The sequence below is a fragment of the Cydia pomonella genome, chromosome 14 (assembly GCF_033807575.1).
Source record: "Cydia pomonella isolate Wapato2018A chromosome 14, ilCydPomo1, whole genome shotgun sequence".
Lineage (NCBI taxonomy): Eukaryota > Metazoa > Arthropoda > Insecta > Lepidoptera > Tortricidae > Cydia > Cydia pomonella.
In genome coordinates, this window is record NC_084716.1 from 6,030,804 (window position 1) to 6,055,556 (window position 24,753).

At 40.8% G+C, this 24,753-nt stretch overlaps 1 protein-coding gene across 1 annotated transcript; it reads left to right on the plus strand.

The window, feature by feature from the left end:
• The first annotated feature begins 61 nt into the window (after positions 1–61).
• LOC133525348 (uncharacterized) lies at positions 62–24,090 on the plus strand. Its single transcript, XM_061861632.1, is given in 18 exon segments — positions 62–347; positions 349–768; positions 1,362–1,845; positions 2,293–2,442; positions 2,832–2,999; positions 3,484–3,653; positions 6,566–6,661; positions 8,381–8,486; positions 9,799–9,866; positions 10,743–10,894; positions 12,006–12,100; positions 12,248–12,308; positions 13,330–13,459; positions 15,492–15,719; positions 17,804–17,918; positions 19,068–19,178; positions 22,011–22,184; positions 23,473–24,090. Coding segments are annotated over 18 exon segments (2,946 nt in total). The 5' UTR covers positions 62–302; the 3' UTR covers positions 23,646–24,090.
• Positions 24,091–24,753: the final 663 nt, after the last annotated feature.

Consider the following 24,753-nt stretch of genomic DNA (forward strand, 5'->3'; position numbering starts at 1 on the left):
CAGTTCAAAAGGCTTTGCTGTGGTTGAAATATAAGATCGTTTTGAAATATAAGGTCTTTTCTAGACAGTTAGATATGCAGTAAGTCTAAAAATATTTTTTATTAAATATGAATCATACAATCATAAATTAAATAAAAAATAATTTAGTGCTGTAATTCCTTGCTACTGATCTCGAATAGCTCCGTTAATGTCAGCTGTTGCGTTTGACATTCCTCTGACGTACGAGGATTTCACAAAAATCAATAAACAAACCAGTTATTCTACGCTCTACGTATTACAAATTTAGGTGTATATAAATTAAAATGTTGTTAAAAAGAAATTTGTTAGAATATGTAACTGTTTTTTCGTGTGGCGTATGTGTTTTTTTGCATATTTCTCAACTGCGTGACGAACATATCCCCGATAACCGGGATATGGTTTCCTTTGTACGTTATTTTAGTGTTTATCCTGTCAATATCGTTTAGTTTTAAGTTCATCCAGTGGTTATTGCATATGAATAAGCCTATAAAATATGACTTAGAAGGTTTATTCAAGGATTATCCCCAGTTTATATTTCTAAAACGGTTTTTACCGCAAGTCAAAAAGAGGGTTAGATCTCCTGATTTTGAAGAAGGCAAGGAATATGACACGAATGAGCTGAGTGTGATTTCGACGGTGCTACAGAAGAAGTTGGTGTCGTCATGGTATGAGCCGTATATTTCACAAGAAATTGGATTTCCGTTTGCCTGCAAGCATTTACTGGATCAAATGATTGAAAGAACTTTCAAGGTTAGTCCTATATTACTGATAACATTATATATATATATATTTATATATATATATATTTTTTAAATATGTTTTGTAGTTCGCAGTGCCTTAGTAGTAATACTGTAATGCTGTGTAACTAATTTGAATAATAAAATAAATAAATAAATAATAAATAAATATAATAATGTAATATATTAAATATATACTATTGACATTGTGTTGTAATCTGTATATTGTAATAACTTTTCCTCATTAACCTAACTTGAGGTAAATGTAGAGAAAATTTAATGAGGTTTTATTGTGCTGCATAATAGTAAATTATAACAAAACAAAGACTAAATTTACACAGATTAAGTTATATAAATGGTAAATTATTTAAACAGATGGTCTGGTAAGAATTTATTGAAAATGCTGATTACTGTGGGACACCCCATTTGATTGTAGGGAGATCCCACACCATAATGCTGTACAAACTATGGCCCACAAGCCTGGCAAAACTGCACGCATTTGCGCCTTTTTCCATACAATATAGCCTATTAAAAGTAAGCTGTCCTGAAAAGTTTGATAAAATGTAATACACTCTCCATTCAACTTTTCTTTACTTTATTATTTAGATCTGCAATAAAATTGAAACCAAAGAAGTATTCATAGACACCTGCTCAATATTAACTAGCCACTTAAGAGAATACAAAAAAACTCTGAAAAGACATGAAAAATCACCGACAAGCTCTATAGAGTCCCTTTATAAGAAAACTCACCCGATATTTGAAAAGAAACTAGAATCAGGCGAACACTGCACCAACATTCTAAGGATTATATTAAAAGAGCTTGTCCCTTGGGAGCTTTGGGATACGCCGCATTCTGAATTACTGGTCCGAATCTTGTCGAAAAAACTTGATGCGTTTATTGATGGTACTTTAGCAGATCCTGTTTGGATCAATGATAAATTATTGAACATCATAGATAAAGCAGAGATTGAAAGAGAAATAGTTGAAAAAATAGAAGAGCCGGAGATAGTGGAGAAGGAAAGTGAGACGATTGTTAAATCAGTATTGTCTACAATTGCGATGAATAGTGTAGCACCTATTTTACAGAGAGGTAAGTTTGAAGTCGTTTTTGTAAGGTACCTGTGTCAAAGAATTTCCCATTCTTAAGTTTGCCTGCTTTCAAAGTTGCATACTTTTATCAGTGTGAATGGGTTCAAAATTTGCGTCCATGTTCGCTAGTACCATAGCAAAACTACAAGTTCATATGACCAAAATAAATAAAAAATAAAAATAATGATGGGCCTTCTTTGGTACTGGTACTTTAGTTCTATAAGCAGTTGTTCCTAGAAATATATGACTCATTATATTATCATTACTTTGTGAAAGTAGGTCAAATGTAAATAATACATTAATCTGTTATAATTATGAAGCTAATTATATTTATTGGGTACTTTCACCACAGATTGGCTTTTAAATTAAGCAATATTTAGGATCGTCCTAAATATGTATTAAAATCTTTGCATATCTCAACAAATTTTTACCATTCCCATGTTTGCAGATATTACTGAAGACCTCAGCACACCATTTGTCCCAGAACCAGAAGCAGTGACAGAAGGTTCTGCGATGCTGCCCGCAGCAGAAATGCCGGTGCTGCGGCAGCGCCGCGGCCGCCAGCGTGAGGTCAAGATCTATGACCGTATTGTTGAAGGTAATCTTAATCAGGACATCTCGTATGCTGTAAGGCCGCGGACTGAACGCAAGATCAAGACCATTTATACATTTCGCTCAACCAAATGTATAAACGTGCCTCGGCCGAGGCGGCGCGCTCGGGCGAGGAAAACGCACTGGCTAGTTTGGGCGTGAGGAAATTGCCTCGCCCGTATGCTCGCTCTGTGTGGACCCGGCTAATAATCTAGAAAAAATACTTCCGTATGTCCGTATGTTCTCCTCTACAGGTTGCGATTCTTAACCGATTCACGTGAAATGTTGTGCGCAGGTGTTTACTTTTATGTCGAAATATTTATATAGTGATTATACAACCTAAAAACTGGTGAGTTTAGGGACCACTTATGTCTTACGATTCATTTTGCTCAACAGGCAGCGTAAAAACCTGGGACACGGACATAGATCTACAATGCATCAGCATGGGCCAAGACCTACTAGCGAGCCTAGACGGCGGGGTGGTAGGCCGCCTATGGCCAGATCCTGAGCCAGTGGACCATAGTCCGCCCGACACCACTAGCAAGGATCTGCCCCTTTGGTTCGGTAAGAGACGATAGATAGGACCTACTAGCGAGCCTAGATGGTGGTAGGCCGCCTATGGCCAGATCCTGAGCCAGTGGACCATAGTCCGCCCGACACCACTAGCAAGGATCTGCCCCTTTGGTTTGGTAAGAGACGATAGATAGGACCTACTAGCGAGCCTAGATGGTGGTAGGCCGCCTATGGCCAGATCCTGAGCCAGTGAACCATAGTCCGCCCGACACCACTAGCAAGGATCTGCCCCTTTGGTTCGGTAAGAGACGATAGATAGGACCTACTAGCGAGCCTAGATGGTGGTAGGCCGACTCTGGCCAGACCCCGACCCTGTGGACCATGGTCCATCCGACACAACCAGCAAGGACCTGCTGTCAAGTCATACTTTGCCGTCGATTGTGTGTGTTGCGTCTATAAGATTACTTAGCTTGTGAGGTGCTCTGGGAAGACGCGCGCAGTTTATTTTTTTTCTCTAAAATTCACTTATTTTCAGGCGAAGAAGAAACATTAGAACTAGAACACGATAGCCCTCCTAAAGACAGCCCAGTTAAGAAAGAACACAGTCCAAAACCGGTGGAACTGCTGAAGGAGTTGCAGCATTCGGCCAAGACCAAGATAGGAGGCCTACAGGTCCCCATACGTTCACTAGATGTCCGGCCCAATGTTAGTTCACGCACGTACTGTCGCTTCTCTATGCTTTGGGAGATCGGTTGATCGGATTTTTTACTCCGATATAAATCGTGTCATCCACGATGACGCGCCGATTTGTCAAATCTAACCTTTAATAACATGACATTACGAATCAAGACACGCGTCTTCGTGAATGACACGTAGCGGAATATGCCAATTTGTATTAAGCAGGTACGTCTGCGAGCGATACTAAAATTTATTGTAAGGAAAAATGGAGACTTCTCCGTTTACCGATGTTCAGATAGGTCGCAAGATCGTGTCTTGCCGGAGGCGGTGAATTTTTTCGTTTTTTACATTAATTTAAAAATGTTGTAGATGATTACAAGTTTAAATTCTAGTTTTTTTTTTTAATTTTGCTTGATAATAGACAAAATTAAATATCTCACGTACCTAAATGATGTTTCTTTTTGAGGAATCTGTAAAATTAAAGATGCCGCAGGATATTTGCATATCTTTTTTTTTGCGTAAACGGCGTATTTGCCTTTATTTAAGCCACGGTGTTGTCAATCCAAACTTATATATGAAGTATTCTAAAATTTATTTTATAATCTTGATCATTAAATAACGTCAGACTAAGAAACCATACATAACGTTAAGAAAATAATGATCCGATTATCCGATCTCTTTTTTCTTTTTTAAGTCCAAATCGAAAAAGTGACTGTGAGCGTGCAGGTGCATAGAGGTATCTAAATAACTGGGCTATAATGGCGAAAATCGAAGTTCGTCAATTGCGGGCATTTTTTCTTGTCACTCTAATTACTGACAGTTAGAGTAAAAGAGAAAGATCCCGCAATTTGCGAATTTCGCTTTCGCGGTAGGCCCCATGTTATTTATTAAGTATATCTATATTTATTTAGATACATATTTATGAGAAATTTATCGATACTTAAATATTTGACTGCACGATTTTCACAATAGCTTTTCGTTGTAAACTACCGCAGACAACTGAACTAATAGTATCGTCGATGTAAAGTCAAAAAATAATTACATAAATAAATATAGTACGTGTCATTCAATTCAATTCAATTCAATTCAAGGCTCGCGTCTTCGTGAATGACACGATTTATAGTCACAATTAATACACGTCACAATTTAAATATAATTACTTAAATATATTGACTTTGTACGACTAAATATTAGTTTATTTGTTTCACAGGCGTATTATGAATCATTTGTCGAACATGATATGACATGATAGCATGTCATGTCAAGCGCGATTAGCGCAACTATGATACGCTTGCTATATCTACTCAACTATACACTTAACTATGACATAAATGCAGGGGATGGGGTCTCTTAAGCTCGCTACAAGTCACACGGTAATTCCCTAAATGTGTTACATGTCCCTTGAATGTCCCATGTCCGATTGGCATGATTTGCATGGAGAGGTAGATTATAGTTGCACGTCCTCGATATATTACTACTTATGTATATGTGGATAGTGATTGTGTGTAAACTTGCTCAACATAAGGGATCAGAAACGTTTGTGTTTTGGGTTCTAGACATAGATATATGAAAATTGTCTACAAGACTATATTAGTAGGTAACAAAGAAAAATAAATCTATAATAAGTTTTTGGCAAAAAATAATTTTTGGTACAAGTTTTTATCGCTGACTGTACTTTTCTTTCCACAGGCATCTAATACTCATCGAGACACTTCTAAAAACCCCAAACACAATTAGGTTACGTTGTTTTATCACAGAGTTCCTATGGCCACCTCCTGTCTCCATCATCAGATCATCTCGATGGCACCATAATATTGCAATGTCACCCGACTTCCATATGTATGCAAATTTTCAGCTTCATCGGAAACCGGGAAGGGGGACAAATTTAATTTGCAAGATTTGATTACAAACAGACAACGGTCAGGTGAAAGTAAATAGAAGCTTGTAAAAATAAACGTTAAAGTTACTAGAACATAATGATCATTGGATCGAACATGTATTGACATCGGAAAGGGACCGCCCTAAGTTCACTAGCTATAAGAGGGCTGTCGACCCTTTCCGCTATCACATTCAGGAGAATGTTGGTGCTGCCCCGCACGCGTTGCCACAGGGACGCCAGCGCCTGTGCTCCACTCGGCGAACATTCCTGACACGCCGCATCGCTAGTGCAGCTCCAAGAAACCCCTAAAGGCGTTGTTGTACTGGACACGCAGAGCACTAAAAGTTTTTTTGGGGTAGTTGCTCCACAGGTTGCACGTGTACAGGTTTTGGCAGTACGTTTTAAATAGTGTAATTCTGACCTCGCGGGAACAGCGTGCAAACCTGCGTGACAACATGTTACCCCTAATAACCGATAGTGCTTTGCGTTCCCTTTCTACATCTTCATCATCTTTGAGAGCGTCTGTGGCCCAGTGGCCCAATGGCTATATAGTTATAGACATAGAAGAAATCCATAATTCAGGACGAAATATTTGTTTGATCAATCTGTTAACTGTGATTGGTACAACCGTCCCTAAATGCAATATATTTGTTGTGTAGAATTTATGGTAGCAATAGTAGCATACTGGTGGTGGCTTGCTTGTTTGTGTGTGTGTGGGAGGGGGGCATTCGTTATGATTATCTTCATAATCTTAAGAGTATGAAGACCACGTTATCGTGAATTAGTCTCTAGGTCTAAATAGCAATGAAAACGGGTCATTCACAAGCGGTTTTAAATGCTCTTGAGTGTAATATTTGTTCGTTTAATCGTTCATATCCTTTGCCGTCATCCGTTGGACGATTTAGGTAAATAATACAGATTTTAGGCTTAAGTAGTGTTGGTATCGTAAATTGAACAGATAATAAGAGGCCACAATTCAGCCGGGTGCATGAATAAGTCCACTGTTGGTGTAATTGTAAAATGAGTCGTATGTGTTGGGTGATACGGTTTGGTGTCGCAGGACGAGGCCGCGGGCATGATGGAGGGCCTACTGGACTTCGGGATCGCGGGACTGAAGAAGGGACTGCGGTTCACAGGCCTGAGTGACGATTCGCAGGTAAATAATAGATACTTATAGGCTTAAGTGGGGTAAGATAAACTATGGGGCAAGAGGAACCGCCGGGTGAGAATGCGTTTGTGCCATACGCCACTTACATTGGTTTACAGGAGAGCGAAATGAAATAAAAAAGCGGCCAAGTGCGAGTCGGACTCGCGCATGAAGGGTTCCGTACAATTTAAGACGTATTAAAAAAAAATCTTCTTATTAGATCTTGTTCAACATGTTACCACTTTGGACACACATTTTACCACTTTGGAAGTGTCTCTCGCGCAAACTATTCAGTTTAGAAAAAAATGATATTAGGAACCTAAATATCATTTTTGAAGACCTATCCCCCACGTATATGTTTGATGAAAAATTTTTTTTTTAAATTTTATGACGTATTAAAAAAAAACTACTCACTAGATCTCGTTCAAACCAATTTTCGGTGGAAGTTTGCATGGTAATGTATATCATATATTTTTTTTAGATTTTTCATTCTGTTATTTTAGAAGTTACAGGGGGGGGGGCACTTTTTTTCACTTTGGAAGGTTCTCTCGCGCAAACTATTTAGTTTAGAAAAAAATGATATTAGAAACCTTAATATCATTTTTGAAGACCTATCCATAGATACCCCACACGTATGGGTATGATGAAAAAAAATTTTTTTTTTTAATTTCATGACGTTTTTAAAAAAAAAACTTACTAGATCTCGTTCAAACCAATTTTCGGTGGAAGTTTACATGGCAATGTATATCATATATTTTTTTTAGATTTTTCATTCTGTTATTTTAGAAGTTACGGGGGGGGGGGGGGGACACACTTTTTACCACTTTGGAAGTGTCTCTCGCGCAAACTATTCAGTTTAGAAAAAAATGATATTAGAAACCTCAATATCATTTTTGAAGACCTATCCATAGATACCCCACACGTATGGGTTTGATGAAAAAAGATTTTTTGAGTTTCAGTTCTAAGTATGGGGAACCCCCAAAATTTATTGTTTTTTTTCTATTTTTGTGTGAAAATCTTAATGCGGTTCATAGAATACATCCACTTACTAAGTTTGAACAGTACAGCTCTTATAGTTTCGGAAAAAAGTGGCTGTGACAGAATCGGACAGACAGACGGACATGACGAATCTATAAGGGTTCCGTTTTTTGCCATTTGGCTACGGAACCCTCTATAAGGGTTGGCTACGGAACCCTAAAAACAATGTCTTTTGCGAAAAGTTTTATATTTAGGAAATCATACACGTTTACTATTTATAGTACCATACAAATATTTGAAGTATAGTGACTATCATGAAATAATAGTACATTACGATACAAGTGTGAAAATATATTATGTACAATGTATGTATGTACTTACACAAAATTTTGGATATGTTACAAATTTTGTGATAATTTTCTGTTAACAGAGTGTAATTTTCCTATAGTAAAATGCGAAAATGGTACAAAATTTTTGAATATTTTAAAAAAACAATTAATGATAGTATATTTTTTATTAGTTTAGAAATAATTTAAAAACGAATTGGTCAAAAATGGATATGCCACAAACGTAGTCTCAGCCGACGTTGTAGGGAAAATAAATACATATTAAAGTTAGAGATATAGTTGACCAAATATAATTAGCACCGATTGGTCATAAAACTATATCTTTACGAATACAAATACAAAAGCGCCGAAGTAAGTACGAGTCTCAAACGATTACCTTTCCATGCTTTGTGTATGTCACCAGGACAAGTCACCATCATATCTGAAGGACAAGAGCGAGCGGAATTCGCCAACAGAGAGCAGAAAGCTGGTCCAGAGGGAACCTGTCATGTCGTCCGTCATACAAAGAGGTCGGTGTATTCGAACTTTAAGGTACAGTGGGTACAGCCAGCAGTTTTCGAAAATGCTATAGCTATTGGCCCCTCCGTAGTAATTGGCCACTCATAACAATAAGACATCTATTGCCTTGTTTCTTTCTGATCTGTTAGGAGCGGCCAATACCTTAGAGCTTTATTAGATCATAATCATCACAGGTCTTTGCGTCTATTGCAGACGATTTATGCATTGCTGTTTAGACAACGGGTTCGGTGACTGTGGAGGCCGATGCGTGAGCGGCACGACCTTTCACATTTTTGACAGAAAAAGCTCATGCCACTTGAGGTTCCAGTCCCGGTTTGCTTTCAGCGACAACTTTTGCTATCTGGGTGAATCAACTTTTTTTGTTGTGTTATCCTGTCCCGTTGTCCAAGGGACAACAGTGGCACAGTTTGTTTGAAGAGACGTTGTATGCCGTTCTATTAACATGCTTAGTATGGGGCCCATTATGGACATTGGTTATAACGACCACAAAAACGCAAGTTTGATACATTTAAGTACCATAAAATCAGTATTTCAATGAACTTTTGTCCCCTGGACAACTAATCGTAACCATGGCAACGAGTGACGCTAAAAAGTTGATTCTCCCATCTAACGCATTAAGCCAGGCTTGATCGCATAGCCTTCTCCCCTCCACAACGCGGTAGGCATGGTAGTCGATTTCAAATGCTGGCATGTCTCGCTTAACACAGCTTTTAAAGCGCAGTATCGATTTTCCAGCGTTTTTTTTGCATACGCAACTGCACCAAGCAAGAAACGTCGAGGTATTCTAGAGGGTTCGATCCGGTGTACTATTTGAGAAGAGCGGCAAGACTGGGCAGCTGCGATTTTTCAAGAACCCGCGACCACTACACGCGTCTACGCAACATTTTAGGCATAACTTGGCAGGACAAAGTGACAAAGCAACGGGTTCTTGAAAAATCGCAGCTGCCCAGTCTTGCCGCTCTTCTCTTCTTGCTAATACGGTTGCCAAAATATATGGATAGCAATCTTGAGGCCTTTCTGAGGTAACTTCATCGATTCGAAACCTGATTAAACAACTTTCGCTCGATAGAAAGAAACACTGAACATAGATCTAAAAAGCTCCGATGTTAAAATCGACCTTATATTAGTACTAATATGGTTTAAGTAGGCTATGAACTTGCGGTGGTAGTTAGTTCTGGTTGTCACCTGACGATACTTAATTGTATGCAGGGACGATATTTGTTAGCGAATAGTTTAGTTTACTACAGTGAAGAGTGATCAAAACGAAAATATTATTAATTTTTGCATATTTGTACGTTGCAGAAGACAATGGAGCAAGCGTGGTTCCCTCACTAGTGAAGCAACATCGTGTGGTGTCGCAAGACAGCGTGGTGTGTATTTACAAAATTCCTAGTTAATGAGGTTGCTATAAATTTAAAACGAAAGTGATGCACACACATTTCGTTTTACATTTGCAAATGGGTCAACCTATAGATTTGTACACTTTCAAGTGTACTGTTTCAAGATAAACGGTATATTTGTAGTTCTGTCATAATTATTTTTGTTACTATAACTTTGCTCGCAGTTAGTAAGTTGGCGTCATATATCTATGTATGGGGACTACAGTTTTGGAACTGCAAAGTTTGTCCTTCAATTTATCTTTTAAAGGTACTAAAAAAGTAAAAAGTTACCCACATATAAAGGTAACTTTTTACTTTTTTAGTACGTAACGCACATGCACGTATATGGCTCGCAAAACCGAGCTTTGTCTTAAATATCCAGTCGCACTGTGCACAATAAAGCTGCCCTTGGTAGATATATGTACATGCGTAGGACGGCTTAGGTCGAAACTTCCGTTGAAGACGCTTTTGGTTCAGGATCTCAAGTAGAGCTTCTTCGAAAGTAGCTAGACCTTCTCTTACCTTATTGCGCCATTCTGATCTCTGAACCGCAAGCTCCTCCCAACGCTCTGATGGGATGTCGCAAGCTTTGAGATGGCGCCTCAGAACGTCTTTATATTACAGAAACTGTCCTCCGTCAATTAGTTAACTGATTTGCCGATAATAGATGCCTTGATAGATGGCGATGTGTACAATTATACTTAGTATACTTCCGGTTAAAATCTTTCGTGTTTAAGGTTGAGATCATTGAAAGTTTGTACGAACGAGAGCGAAACGAACTCGCACTCGACCGTTTTTTATTTGGAGTAGCAGTCACTTAAAATGTTTGGAGGTATTTGGAAATATAGCACATCCATATTTTATTAGCCATCAGCGCCCAAGCCCATTCCGCACGCGCCGCTGCCGGCGGACTCGCCGGAGCCCGAGTACGAGGAGGCGGCCGACCTGTCCGCCAGCATCGCCAAGCTGCGCTCGCTGCTGCAGCGCCAGGGCAGCCCCGACAACACTGCTGCTGCCAGGTACGTTCCCGGCTTACCTTTGGACAGCTGCAATTGGTAGTCCTATCTCGAAACGCATGTAGCGATTAGAGCGCAATGCAGTAGTGCTATCTCTTTTCACTCTTAACTCTATAGTCCGAAGCACGCCAAACACAGGGAAGCTGTCAGGCACGGTCTATAAAGAACGGGCGCCATGGAGAAGACCGACAACCTTCTGTTTTCGGTCAGCCATCAGAACCGCAATCCCACGCCCCTTTGCTGATGGACTCTCCAGAACCTGAGCTTGAAGAAGCGGAAACCGCCGAGTCATTCAAGGAATTTATATATTATTTTTAAGTAGACTGACATTTGATTTGACTTGAGATTTTCAGTTGTAATTTTTAGTAAGTGATTGTTAAATTGGAAGTGTACCTTTGAAGTTGACCTTGTAATTGTAATTATTTATAATTATGTTCAATATTTATTTTAATTTTTAATATAATGTAGATAATTTTAATCATTAAGTAATTATGTTCGACACAAAAATTATTGTTGAGAATTAATAATAATAAAAAAAAAGGTGCTGCAGCGGCAGGGCAGCCCGGAGTATAGGTAGTCAAAATCCTCTAGGAAAATATTGCAATTTTTAGAACTATATATATTTAAATATGGCGCCCAGCGTTTAGTGCTTTTTAACCTCACAAGTGGCAAAACTGACGCAAATATTTTTTTAAACCTATTTTTGGAAAATAATAATATTTAAACTATATTTATGAATTGCTATGGGAAAACTCGAGGGGAAGGAGTGCTCGTGGCATATACTACCTGGTGGCAATCACCTAGAAGATGGAGGAGGGACCTCCTCCTTGCGTCGTATTCCTCCACATTGAAGGTGACCTCCCCTTTGTATCACTTTCTCTCTTATGATCTTTCTCCATCTGTTTCTGTCTCTGGTGTGGAGAGCCTTGTGAACTGTGGAGTCAGAGCGGTACGGATCTGGTCACACCAACGTATTGAACTGCGTCCGCGTCCAGGCCTTTTCCCACTTTGCATGGAGGGGTTAAGAAATTGGTGATGGTGGTTGGTGGTCTTCGGCGCTGAAAATGTCGTGTGTCGAGTGTTTTCGTGGTCTAAATAGAGTATTAATTTGCAGCGGCGACGAGGTGGTGTGGGCGGGCGCGGAGGAGACGCGCGGCCGCACGCAGCGCCACCACTGCTCGCGGCCCGTCGACACCGCCACGCTCGCCGGTAATCACTTGAGAATTGTACTTCTTCATCAAAGTTAACGTCAATAACGTAACTATATGTCGATTACTTTATATTTCTTACCCAGATTAATAACACACGCCCAAGCCAATAGTTGCTTTAATAACAGGGAAAATGTAATTGTTTCAGACGAATACGATATGCAGACGGACACGAGCTCGTCACCGACGCCCTCCAACAGGCTGGATAAGTGAGCAGTACTCTTAGTAATGTTTATCTTAGGTAAAATAGTTTTCACCACGCCAGCTGGTAAAGGCTCTCTGGATTGTTCAACAACTGATGAGAGAGTTGCATTTTATACATATCTGTGGCAAAGATTTTGAGTTGTTTCCTTATGTTGTCTGAAAGAATAGGGTTGTTTCCAATTTTTTAAAACGCTTGTATTACGTTCTATATTAACTAAAAGTTGCCCTAAAATTCAACTTATATACTAAAAACGGCTTTAAATATGTTAAATTAACAAAATAGATTTTGACGAATGCTTTTGCGCCCAAAACGCTCTTTGAAAATTGTGTGACGTCACAGTTTACGGTTTGACACATAACTACATACACACGTAGAAAATATGAGCTGTCAACTGACATTTGTCATTTGTTGTTTATGGCCTAACTGTCAACAGTGTCAATCCGAGAGTTGTGACGTCATCAGAATCTTCAAAGACGTTTCGAGTTTGGTCACGTGACGTGTGCCAAAAGATATTTTAAATTCAATATTTACAGAAATTTGGTCATTACAGGTCCCCTAAAAGTGGTTTAACATATTCTTATAATCCAAAAGAATTTATTGGGATACAATTCTGCCCTAAGATTTGTAGATGGAAACAACCCTATTGACTTTTAAATGATAAATATTTAATAACGTTCATTTGGATTTGTTTTGGTTTGGTTCTTTTTTGATATTTTATAATTAGTATTTTCCTCGCGTTGGTGTTGTGAAAATTTTGGTATTTCACTCGATGGTAAAATGGCGTTGTCATCCGATTTACATATGTATGCAAAATTTGAGCTCAATCGGAAATCGGGAAGTGAGTCAAATGTATCTTTTATAATTATAAAAGATTTGACCCACACTAACTAAATAACATACACACATACTAACCAGGGCAAGTTAAATAAAAACAGAAAAACTACCTAGAGTCGAAACGTTTCACTTTTAACTCGCTTCATATATATTTCAGAGCATAAGAAATCAAAACCTTGTTTTTGTTTCAGATTGTTCCAGCGAACGGTGACGGGCGTATTCAACTCCATCAAAACTGCAGTCGGCGCAGAAGGAGACGAAGTATTACCCCAGCAGCCCCTCCAAGAGTGGACTTACGTCTGCACCTCTGTCGAACTCAGCGTAAGTCCAATCACTTTATCTTATCTTATACCTTTAAACGAGCAATTCTTGTATATATATATATTTCGGGGATCTCGGAAACGGCTCTAACGATTTCGATGAAATTTGCTATATGGGGTTTTTCGATCGAAAGATCGATCTAGCTAGGTCTTATCTCGTGGGAAACGCGCATTTTTGAGTTTTCATATGTTTTCCGAGCGAAGCTCGGTCTACCAGATATAGTTGTATCTATACACGTACAATTTGGATGGATTGACGTAATTTGGTTGTTATTCCGTCCTGTCACTAGTCAGCCAGGTGACGTTTGTCTCCTCTTAGAATCGAAAGAGCTCGTACGGTGCAGACTTATGGAGGCAGAGGAGACGCCCTTGCACATCCTCGCAGAGTGCCCTTGCCTAATGCGCACTCGTGACTCAACCTTGGGCAGACACATTACTCCCGGAGGAGTTAAGATCTCTCGAGGCCAAAAAGATCCTGCAGCTCTTTGAAGTTGCAGGCTTGGATCGAGAGTTGTAGTAGGTGGCGATCACACTGGATCATCGGACCCGGGTACGTCCTTAAACTGCGTCCACAAGAGAGGTATGGGCATTGTGAATGTCATCTTGCTTTGTGTGGTAGGGCACAGCACAGTGGATGTCATTCCAGATCTAGAGCAGAGCCCAAGTACCTCCACCTTACAGAAAACCGCAGCCAAATAACACTAGACCTTACTCATAGTGTTGTGTTCCTGCCGGTAAGGTAGCCAGAGCTCAACGAGGGGGGGAGGGGTGTTAGGGTCGGCAACGCGCATGTAACTCCTATGGTACCTCCGTACATATGCTACGGAGACTGCTTACCATCAGGCGGGCCGTATGCTTGTTTGCCACCGACGTAGTATAAAAAAAATCAGGGATGGTTGCAGTGATACATAGGCTGTAGAGCCTTACATAGCCCCTAACAAAATAATAAGAAAAAGGTCGTACATAAAAATATGCAAATGAAGGCCCAGTAGGTTCGTGCCCTTCTCTCACTCTCACGGAGCTTAAGTGTGAGCGAGATGGACGTTCATGCCCGAGAGCGCGGTTATCATTTTTTTTTTTAAATTTTATTTGTGATTTAAAAATAAAAAAAGTTATCGCTGAGTTCCCTCAAGCATAATATTGCTCATTTTTAGAAATAATTTTCATATTATAAATTTCAAAAATGTATTTTAGGCCTATGTTCGTGATTTTTTTCTATCGAGCGAAAGTCAAAAACTTAGGATTTGACTCGTTGAAGTCCCTAGAGATGATCCGCAAGATTGCTAATACAATTTTCGGTAACCGTATTGAGGTCTAAAAAATCGCTACGACTTTTCTAAAACACTGTTCTCTGAGTTGACTGTACCTAAACAAAAAATGTAGTGTACAACTTTAACCATTTCAACGCTTTTATGTCATCGACATAAACGTCACTCAGACGCTAAGGTCACGGGCGGTTACCTACCTTGAAATTGTGAAGGTTAATTTGACAGCGTCCGCCATAACACCTATAGTTGTCCTTGGCGCTTTGGGCACGACTAGTAACTACGGCTTTTCTTGGCGTTCATAAGGGTAGTAGTTATTTGTGTTACAAGGGGGCAAAGTTGAAACGCGAAAGATTCCAAATTTTGGAGTTCTGGGTTCGAGAAGTGGAATCTTGACCGTTACGAGGGTTTCAAGGCACGAGGGTCAACTTTGCCACCGAGTGAACCACAATAATTTTCACCACACTAACGCGAGGAAAATACTAACTATGAAATACCAAGAAAATCAAACCAAATCATATCCAAATGAACGTAATAAAAAATGTATCATTCAAAAGTAAATTCCACCAGCTAACAAAAGGAAACAACTCAAAATATGCATCTGATTACTTTGCCCCACATGTGGATAAAATGCAACTTTCTTATTAGTTTTTGAACAATCAAGAGGGCCTTTACCAGTTGGTGTGGTGAAAATAAAATGGCCTATTGCTCTCTCAAGTTTGTACAAAATGAAATATGATAATAATAAATAAAAATGATTTGATGAAGGTGGGCGGAGCGGTGGCGCGGCTGGTAGGGTCGCGGCGCGCACACTCGCACGTGGACGCGGCGCTCGACTCGCTCGAGCAGCTCGCGCCGCCGCGCAAGGACCACCACATAGTGCCCGAGGACTTCGGTAACGAATACTTTACACTCGCACGTGGACGCGGCGCTCGACTCGCTCGAGCAGCTCGCGCCGCCGCGCAAGGACCACCACATAGTGCCCGAGGACTTCGGTAACGAATACTTTACACTCGCACGTGGACGCGGCGCTCGACTCGCTCGAGCAGCTCGCGCCGCCGCGCAAGGACCACCACATAGTGCCCGAGGACTTCGGTAACGAATACTTTACACTCGCACGTGGACGCGGCGCTCGACTCGCTCGAGCAGCTCGCGCCGCCGCGCAAGGACCACCACATAGTGCCCGAGGACTTCGGTAACGAATACTTTACACTCGCACGTGGACGCGGCGCTCGACTCGCTCGAGCAGCTCGCGCCGCCGCGCAAGGACCACCACATAGTGCCCGAGGACTTCGGTAACGAATACTTTACACTCGCACGTGGACGCGGCGCTCGACTCGCTCGAGCAGCTCGCGCCGCCGCGCAAGGACCACCACATAGTGCCCGAGGACTTCGGTAACGAATACTTTACACTCGCACGTGGACGCGGCGCTCGACTCGCTCGAGCAGCTCGCGCCGCCGCGCAAGGACCACCACATAGTGCCCGAGGACTTCGGTAACGAATACTTTACACTCGCACGTGGACGCGGCGCTCGACTCGCTCGAGCAGCTCGCGCCGCCGCGCAAGGACCACCACATAGTGCCCGAGGACTTCGGTAACGAATACTTTACACTCGCACGTGGACGCGGCGCTCGACTCGCTCGAGCAGCTCGCGCCGCCGCGCAAGGACCACCACATAGTGCCCGAGGACTTCGGTAACGAATACTTTACACTCGCACGTGGACGCGGCGCTCGACTCGCTCGAGCAGCTCGCGCCGCCGCGCAAGGACCACCACATAGTGCCCGAGGACTTCGGTAACGAATACTTTACACTCGCACGTGGACGCGGCGCTCGACTCGCTCGAGCAGCTCGCGCCGCCGCGCAAGGACCACCACATAGTGCCCGAGGACTTCGGTAACGAATACTTTACACTCGCACGTGGACGCGGCGCTCGACTCGCTCGAGCAGCTCGCGCCGCCGCGCAAGGACCACCACATAGTGCCCGAGGACTTCGGTAACGAATACTTTACACTCGCACGTGGACGCGGCGCTCGACTCGCTCGAGCAGCTCGCGCCGCCGCGCAAGGACCACCACATAGTGCCCGAGGACTTCGGTAACGAATACTTTACACTCGCACGTGGACGCGGCGCTCGACTCGCTCGAGCAGCTCGCGCCGCCGCGCAAGGACCACCACATAGTGCCCGAGGACTTCGGTAACGAATACTTTACACTCGCACGTGGACGCGGCGCTCGACTCGCTCGAGCAGCTCGCGCCGCCGCGCAAGGACCACCACATAGTGCCCGAGGACTTCGGTAACGAATACTTTACACTCGCACGTGGACGCGGCGCTCGACTCGCTCGAGCAGCTCGCGCCGCCGCGCAAGGACCACCACATAGTGCCCGAGGACTTCGGTAACGAATACTTTACACTCGCACGTGGACGCGGCGCTCGACTCGCTCGAGCAGCTCGCGCCGCCGCGCAAGGACCACCACATAGTGCCCGAGGACTTCGGTAACGAATACTTTACACTCGCACGTGGACGCGGCGCTCGACTCGCTCGAGCAGCTCGCGCCGCCGCGCAAGGACCACCACATAGTGCCCGAGGACTTCGGTAACGAATACTTTACACTCGCACGTGGACGCGGCGCTCGACTCGCTCGAGCAGCTCGCGCCGCCGCGCAAGGACCACCACATAGTGCCCGAGGACTTCGGTAACGAATACTTTACACTCGCACGTGGACGCGGCGCTCGACTCGCTCGAGCAGCTCGCGCCGCCGCGCAAGGACCACCACATAGTGCCCGAGGACTTCGGTAACGAATACTTTACACTCGCACGTGGACGCGGCGCTCGACTCGCTCGAGCAGCTCGCGCCGCCGCGCAAGGACCACCACATAGTGCCCGAGGACTTCGGTAACGAATACTTTACACTCGCACGTGGACGCGGCGCTCGACTCGCTCGAGCAGCTCGCGCCGCCGCGCAAGGACCACCACATAGTGCCCGAGGACTTCGGTAACGAATACTTTACACTCGCACGTGGACGCGGCGCTCGACTCGCTCGAGCAGCTCGCGCCGCCGCGCAAGGACCACCACATAGTGCCCGAGGACTTCGGTAACGAATACTTTACACTCGCACGTGGACGCGGCGCTCGACTCGCTCGAGCAGCTCGCGCCGCCGCGCAAGGACCACCACATAGTGCCCGAGGACTTCGGTAACGAATACTTTTGTTTAATTTTAACCTCGTACGACCCACCACACAAATTTTCCTTTACTTAATTTGATCCTTGTTGAGTCGTAAATTGGGATGATATTCGTTTTTTGGAGGAAGTAGTGAAATAAATTAAATGCTACTTTATTTGGTTTATGAAAGGTTCAAACTAGATTGAAACGGAGTGTATATTGTAATGCACATTGAGCCCTACGGGGCTAATATAAGAAATGCGACCTTATTTCCTATATATAGGTTAAGTGTCAAAGATTCATTCAGGTATAATGAGCCGTAAAGTGCTAAAGTAGCAGAACTGCAAAAATAGGTACCAACGACTGTACTAATCCTTGTGGGTAAACACATTTCAGAAAAAGTAACTTCTGTGGACAATACATGATTACATAATATCAAACAGAATTGATTGTAATAGAGAGGTTAAAGACTAGTTTGACATCCGAAACAGATGGCGCTGTATTGCGCCATAAATTTCACGGTTACTGAATTGTCAAACGGCAATTTTTGACAGTCAGTTACCGCAAAATGTATGGAGCTGTACAGCGCCATCTCGTTTACCTGTCAAATTCGAAGCATGAAATTGTCTTAGATTTTACACATCTTACTCAAATCTTTGATAAGATATATCGCGGTTTCCATATTATAGTCCCAAGTACAGAAAAAAATGTGTGTTAAGGTACAGTCCAAGAATTAGCTTTAAATTTTCTTAACATTTGTGATATCTATAGGAAAGACGCAAACCAGATAAGCATACAATAAAATGTATATCTATGTTATGTGCCTTGTCTAATCACCTTAAAAGCTGTAATTTCGACTTTTCAATATTTAGGCATATTTCGCGAGTTGAAAATGTAGTTCTTCTGAATATATTTTTCTGTAAGATCACACCCGGAATAGTAAAAGGTAGGTAGTAATCGTGCTCTTTGTGGACGTTTCATAATGCGGTATCTGTGTAGTTTGTGTTTCAATATCTACATATTTATAGCGTTATTCATAAATCCATCAAGCGTGATTTAGCTATCGTTTGTCTTTATCTGTCATTTTGACTAATGTATTTGTAAGAAAGGGACATAATGTAACTAACTCAGGCTCGTAAAGTGTCAAGAATAAGACGAGTCTATATGGTCGTGTCGGCAGAGGAGTGGTGCTACGTGTACGGCGGCGGCGCGGCGCTGGCGCAGCTGGCGGGCGCGGCGGGGCTGGGCGGCAGCCACGCCGCGCAGCGCCTCGCCACGCTGCTGCTCGCGGGTATGGAACAACATCATTTGTGCTATACAAACCTTGCTACCGAAAAGTTTTTTTGCCAAAAATGTCGTTTTCATCACACTTGCTCGAAAAAGTTCTAATTTCATGCAGGTGAGGTGTACTGAAAGACAAATGCCTATTTTGTTCCCGCGGGAGTTTTGGATTGTGAAAAAAAAAACTATAACTCCCTAGGGAGTTATAGCTTTTTTTTATTATGTCACTTTTTCATACAAACCAAGTAGCATAAATGAGTTTGACTTTTAAAATACTGACGTCTATAATTTAATATTTTTGTTTATGTTTAAAATTAAATAATTCGGTTAATTTAACAGCCGTTTTACATAAGTAATTATTAATCGTGGCTGAATGCCGAATAGCCCTGCGCCCTCGATGCTAACCTGTCAAGAAATTACAAAATGGCGGACGAATGTTTGATATGTCACCGTATTTAAGAATTATTTCGCTAAAAAATTTAATTTTTTCTTCGCAAGTGTGATGAAAACATTGTGTGTAACTCCGGGGGTAAGAATATTACAAACTCGGGTCTTTAATTCCCTCATATCCAAAGTTTCATTTACCCCCCCTCGTTGCACAATGTACTATTGTAACATTTGTACAAGCTATATATGTGATTCTCGCTAACGGCAACTAAAACTCATTGAGGCAATTCTAGGGCCACCTCCCGTCTCCATCATTAGATTATCTTATGATAGTACAGTCACGTCTGAAAATATCGATATGGATATAGTGCCATAAATATTGTATTACAGCACCTTAATATATGGGCAATAAGGTCGTGTAGACATATTTTTGCATTTTGTTCGTATAGATATTTTCAAATATGAGTCACGACTGTACACATTAGATTCTCACCCGACTTACAATACCTATACAATGTGTTTATCCACGTATAGTGGAGTCGTTAACCACGTATAAGTACGATGAATTTTATCGACAAATCACCCGCCATATCTATGTTTTTTCTCAACCATGTTATAGTTTGCACAATGCACCCTTTTATAGTTGTATGTTACCAAATACTACTGCACTTGGTTAATGTGCCATTATCTGCCCAAAAAAAGATAAAATGTAAAAAAAAAGTTTGGAAGCAATTCTTATCTTTGTTATTTATTCTTGAGTAATTGTGGAAAAAATTCTGTAACATTTATGTTAGAAATTAAGGCCCTAATTCATAAGCTGTCGAATGACTTTTATTTTTCTAATGTGCGATAGGTAAATGGACAGATAATGGTACATTAACCAAGGGCAGACGTGTTTAGCGCCATAAAACTTTGAAGGGGTGCAGTTTTAAAATGGTTGAGAAAAAACATAGGGTAATGGGGGGTGATTTGTCGATAAAATTCATCGTACTTTACGTGGCTAACGGCTCCACTATACGTGGACAGACACATTGTATATATGTGAAATTTCAGCTCAAATTAAATAATGGGAAATGGCGGCTCTAATTTACCTTGCAAAATTTGACCCTTACATGTTACTTACATGTTAGGGTCAAATCTTGCAAGCTAAATTAGACCTGCCAATTCCCATTATTCGAAAAAACTTGTATAGGTAAAACGATTTTAGTGACCTTTGACCTTGGGTAACTTTCGACGCAGAGGCGAGGTTTTCAGTGACTTTGAAGACAACTTTTAAAACGCCATAATGAAGGTGTATATAAGTTTCCAGCTTATTTTCTCTCATACAGAGGTTGACCCCTCCTTTCGACAGATAACCGAGTTAATATAACGACTTTACATGACACGAATTACACGAATCGAGCTCTGTAAAGAACGCACGAATTATCTGTAACGATTTGCCTTAAAAGGAAAGGGGACGGCTGCTTCTCCATGCAGGCCATGGATCTAGTATTTAGTATGGATTAATTGGGCATGAGTGGTGGAACCGACAGAACGGGATAGTCTTATTTATCTTTCAATAGGAGTACCAGAGAAGGAGTTATTATTCTCCATCGTAAATTTTAGTATGGTTTATGGTGGGCTACAAATAACCCGACCGAAGTATGTAGGTTGTTTTTGGTATGTTGTCAGGAATGTTAAAACGTGTTTTTAATTTTGTCGCATTGCGTATGTTCTGTTCCTCACGGAGTACATACGATTCTACCATCTATGTATACAAACGTAGTCCCCATTTTTCTCTCTGGATATTGCCATTATGAAAAATATTTGTACATAATTTTATGTATATTAACACCCTCTACTTTTGACTTTTTTGGATTTTTTGTTTATTGTAAAAATTAGAAGCCAAAATCGGTTGTCATACTAAATTTTAAATCGGTCGATATACAACTAATTGTGTCAAAATATTTTCAAAAATGTTAATATAATATCCAGAGAAGAAAATGAGGACTACGTTTGTGTGAAAAGGCGATTTCGCGCGGTTTCTACGATTTTGTCTTAATGCTCTTCAAATATATGACAAATCCCTGTATGACAGATCGTATTAAGTACGCCCATAGTACAAAGAGTGGGGAAGTAGGTTATCTTCATACAAACGCACGGCGCGCGGTTTGCATGTGTGCGCCATAGTATCTTTACCTCGCCGCACGCATACTCAAACAAAAGCCCCGACGGGCGCACTGAGAAACGGGTCGAGATTTTGTATGAGTGTGCGTGCGGCGACGCATAGATACTATGGCGCACCCACGCGCGCGGTATGTATGAAGATAACCTACTTTCCCACTCTTTGTACAATGGTACGCCTCACACGAAAAGGATTTTTCGTGATGATTTATCAATACAGTTCTTTTGCGGAGATGCTGCTGTTACAAGTAAAAATGTAAATAAGTTTCTATTTCCAATAACTTTTCAACAGACGTAGCTGAATCTCTCATCGAAGCGTGGTTAGAAGAGCTCGCATCGTGGTTGAGAAAACAAGTGTTCGTGGTGTTTGAGAAAATGGCCGACGAGGGCAATGACCTTCCTCGGGTACATCAGAGGCCTTACAACCTTGATTATACCTGTCAGGTCGTCATGTCCAAAATACCAGGTAATTTAGTTGCGTTTTACTATTGAACATGTGGCTAGAAAACTAACTTATAAGGTTTGGTGAGACTACTAGAGTAGCAATTATAGCTAAATAAGTAACCCATTCTCCACACGCGTTAATAAATTATTTATTATTTCATTTCTTCTTCTTCTGTGGCTCAGAAAACATACTTAAATCGACGGGGATATGAAACGTGATCACCTTTAGTATTGTTTTCGAGCTCCCGATATTTCGAAGCAGTTTCGAAGCATCTTGTTCACGGGTAATGGGTTGTTTCACCCGGAAATTAATAGAGAAACGTGGACAGCAGTTATTTTGAAACACAATTTCTATTTTATAAATCGTATATAATTATAAATAGGTATGCAATAACCGGCCAAACTTCATAACCGGTTTCGGTTACGAATTTACCCGAAAATTATACCGATAATCGGTTACGGTTATTTTCGATACGGATTTGAAGATACAGTATTAGGAAATGTGAGTATAAGTCTTCGTTTTTAATAAAACACACAAATTACAGTCAAAGTTAAAATATGACCTTGGACATAATACAATATTCAAACAAAATATTCCATAAATAAGGGAAGTTGGTATATTTTCATTCTTAAAATTATAGTCACAGGCGTCACAGCCATAAAAGATAGGATTTTCTAGTCATTGGAAAATAGTTTCATAGAATTTAGTTATAAATAAATAATCGAAGATAACCGTGACCGGTTATTCGAGTTTTCAATGATCGGTTATGAAATTTAGTCAAAACCGATTATTTCGGTTACGGTTATAACCGATTTGCATTCCCTAGAGCAGGTAACTTGACCGTGTCATCATTTGTTCTGTTTCATATTAATTCCTACTGACAAATGTTTTGACAGTTCGAAAAAAGAAACTGATTTGTAGTAAAATACCCTATTGTTCTACATATAATTATCATTACATATATTCTCTTTATTTATCTTGGGTTTTAGGTTAGGCATTTCATAATATGAATTTAAAAGTAAAATACAAAAAATCGTAGAAAAAGAATACAAAATACATATAAACAGACTATAAAAAACCTAACCTAGAGTGCCGCCAGCAGCGGGACAGGGCCCAAGCTGCCGGTGGTCAGGGCCGCAGAGAGAGGAACCGACGTACTATACGCGTCGTGTCCAAGATCACCGCCTTCTGCATCTGACCCTTGATCCAACCACCTAGCGAGAGTCTCTCAGGGTGTTGGTCGAGACTCTTCGGTATAATAATCAATAATAATTTATCATTATTATTATAAATTTTGCATTTGTTCCAGTTCTAGGCTACATATTCGGCGAAGAGGCCCTGTTGGACTCCGTCAAGCTCTCCATATCGAGTTTCGGGCACAAGGAGCTGAACAGGGACGTGATATTCCGCGTGCTGGACCTGCTCGCGGTGCATTTCAAGAAGTCTGCCGGCCTTAGGAACCCTTCTTTTGATGCCAATTGAAAGTTTTATGGACACATGGACATTCGTCACCCATATTAACTAACGATATATTGTCGTTAGAAACAATGATAATTATAATTCCAGATAGGTAATCGGCGCTCCGAAATTGAAGTGTGTTGTCGTGTAACCTTATATCTTCACATTATTAGGCTGCCGTGAACGGCTGCCATTATAGTGTTTAAAATGTATTTTAATATACCTACATAGTGTCCTAGTGGGCCACGAATAACTTATTGATCTGAATCGATCTACTTATTTTTATATTCTTTATGTCGTAAACTAAAAAGAAAATTATTTATATAAATTAAGGACTTTTTCAATATCTGGCAAAAATTAGACTATTTGTATTTTAGTTTATTGTTTTCTACAAAATAACAAAAATTGTTACAAATATCCTTTGTAAATAAACTTATACTATATTTTAATTTGGATCTCATATTTTTTATGAACTATATTCCGAGCTATAATGATCTAATCTGATTTATATTGATGTTATTGTATACATAAATATAATTTATAATTAATATATAATATTTAATAAATGGACGCAAATTAAAACACGAGTTTCCTTACACCGTTTATAATATTTATTTAGACATTTCGATAATAATTTAATATAATTTTTAGAGTAAGTCAAACTAACACTGTATGGACCAAGGTCTGAAATAATGGATTTTTATTTTTAATTTTCTTTTTTATTTTTATTTAAAATATCACAGCTCGAACAAGAAAGAGCATGACACAGTAGGAAAATAACGAAACAGTTACTTTATACTTAAAATTAAGTCGCGCATCTTATGTACACTTAAAATACCGTATTTAAGTACATTTACACTTAACTTCTATGATCGGGGGGTCTAGCCAAGATTCCAATCGTTTGCACTGTGAACGAAACACGCACTTATGGAAGATTGTTTAATAGAGAGACATTACCGTTTCATTTACTATGGCGCAAACGATTGGCATCTTGGCTAAGCCCTCTAAGCAGATAGTTATATAAAGGTAATGTTGCTGAGATAAAATTGTGTTAATGATCGGGTAACTTCAAACAATGGACCAATCTAGCTATTTGAAACTAAGACTGGTAAATCCTTATTCAAAGATTGTA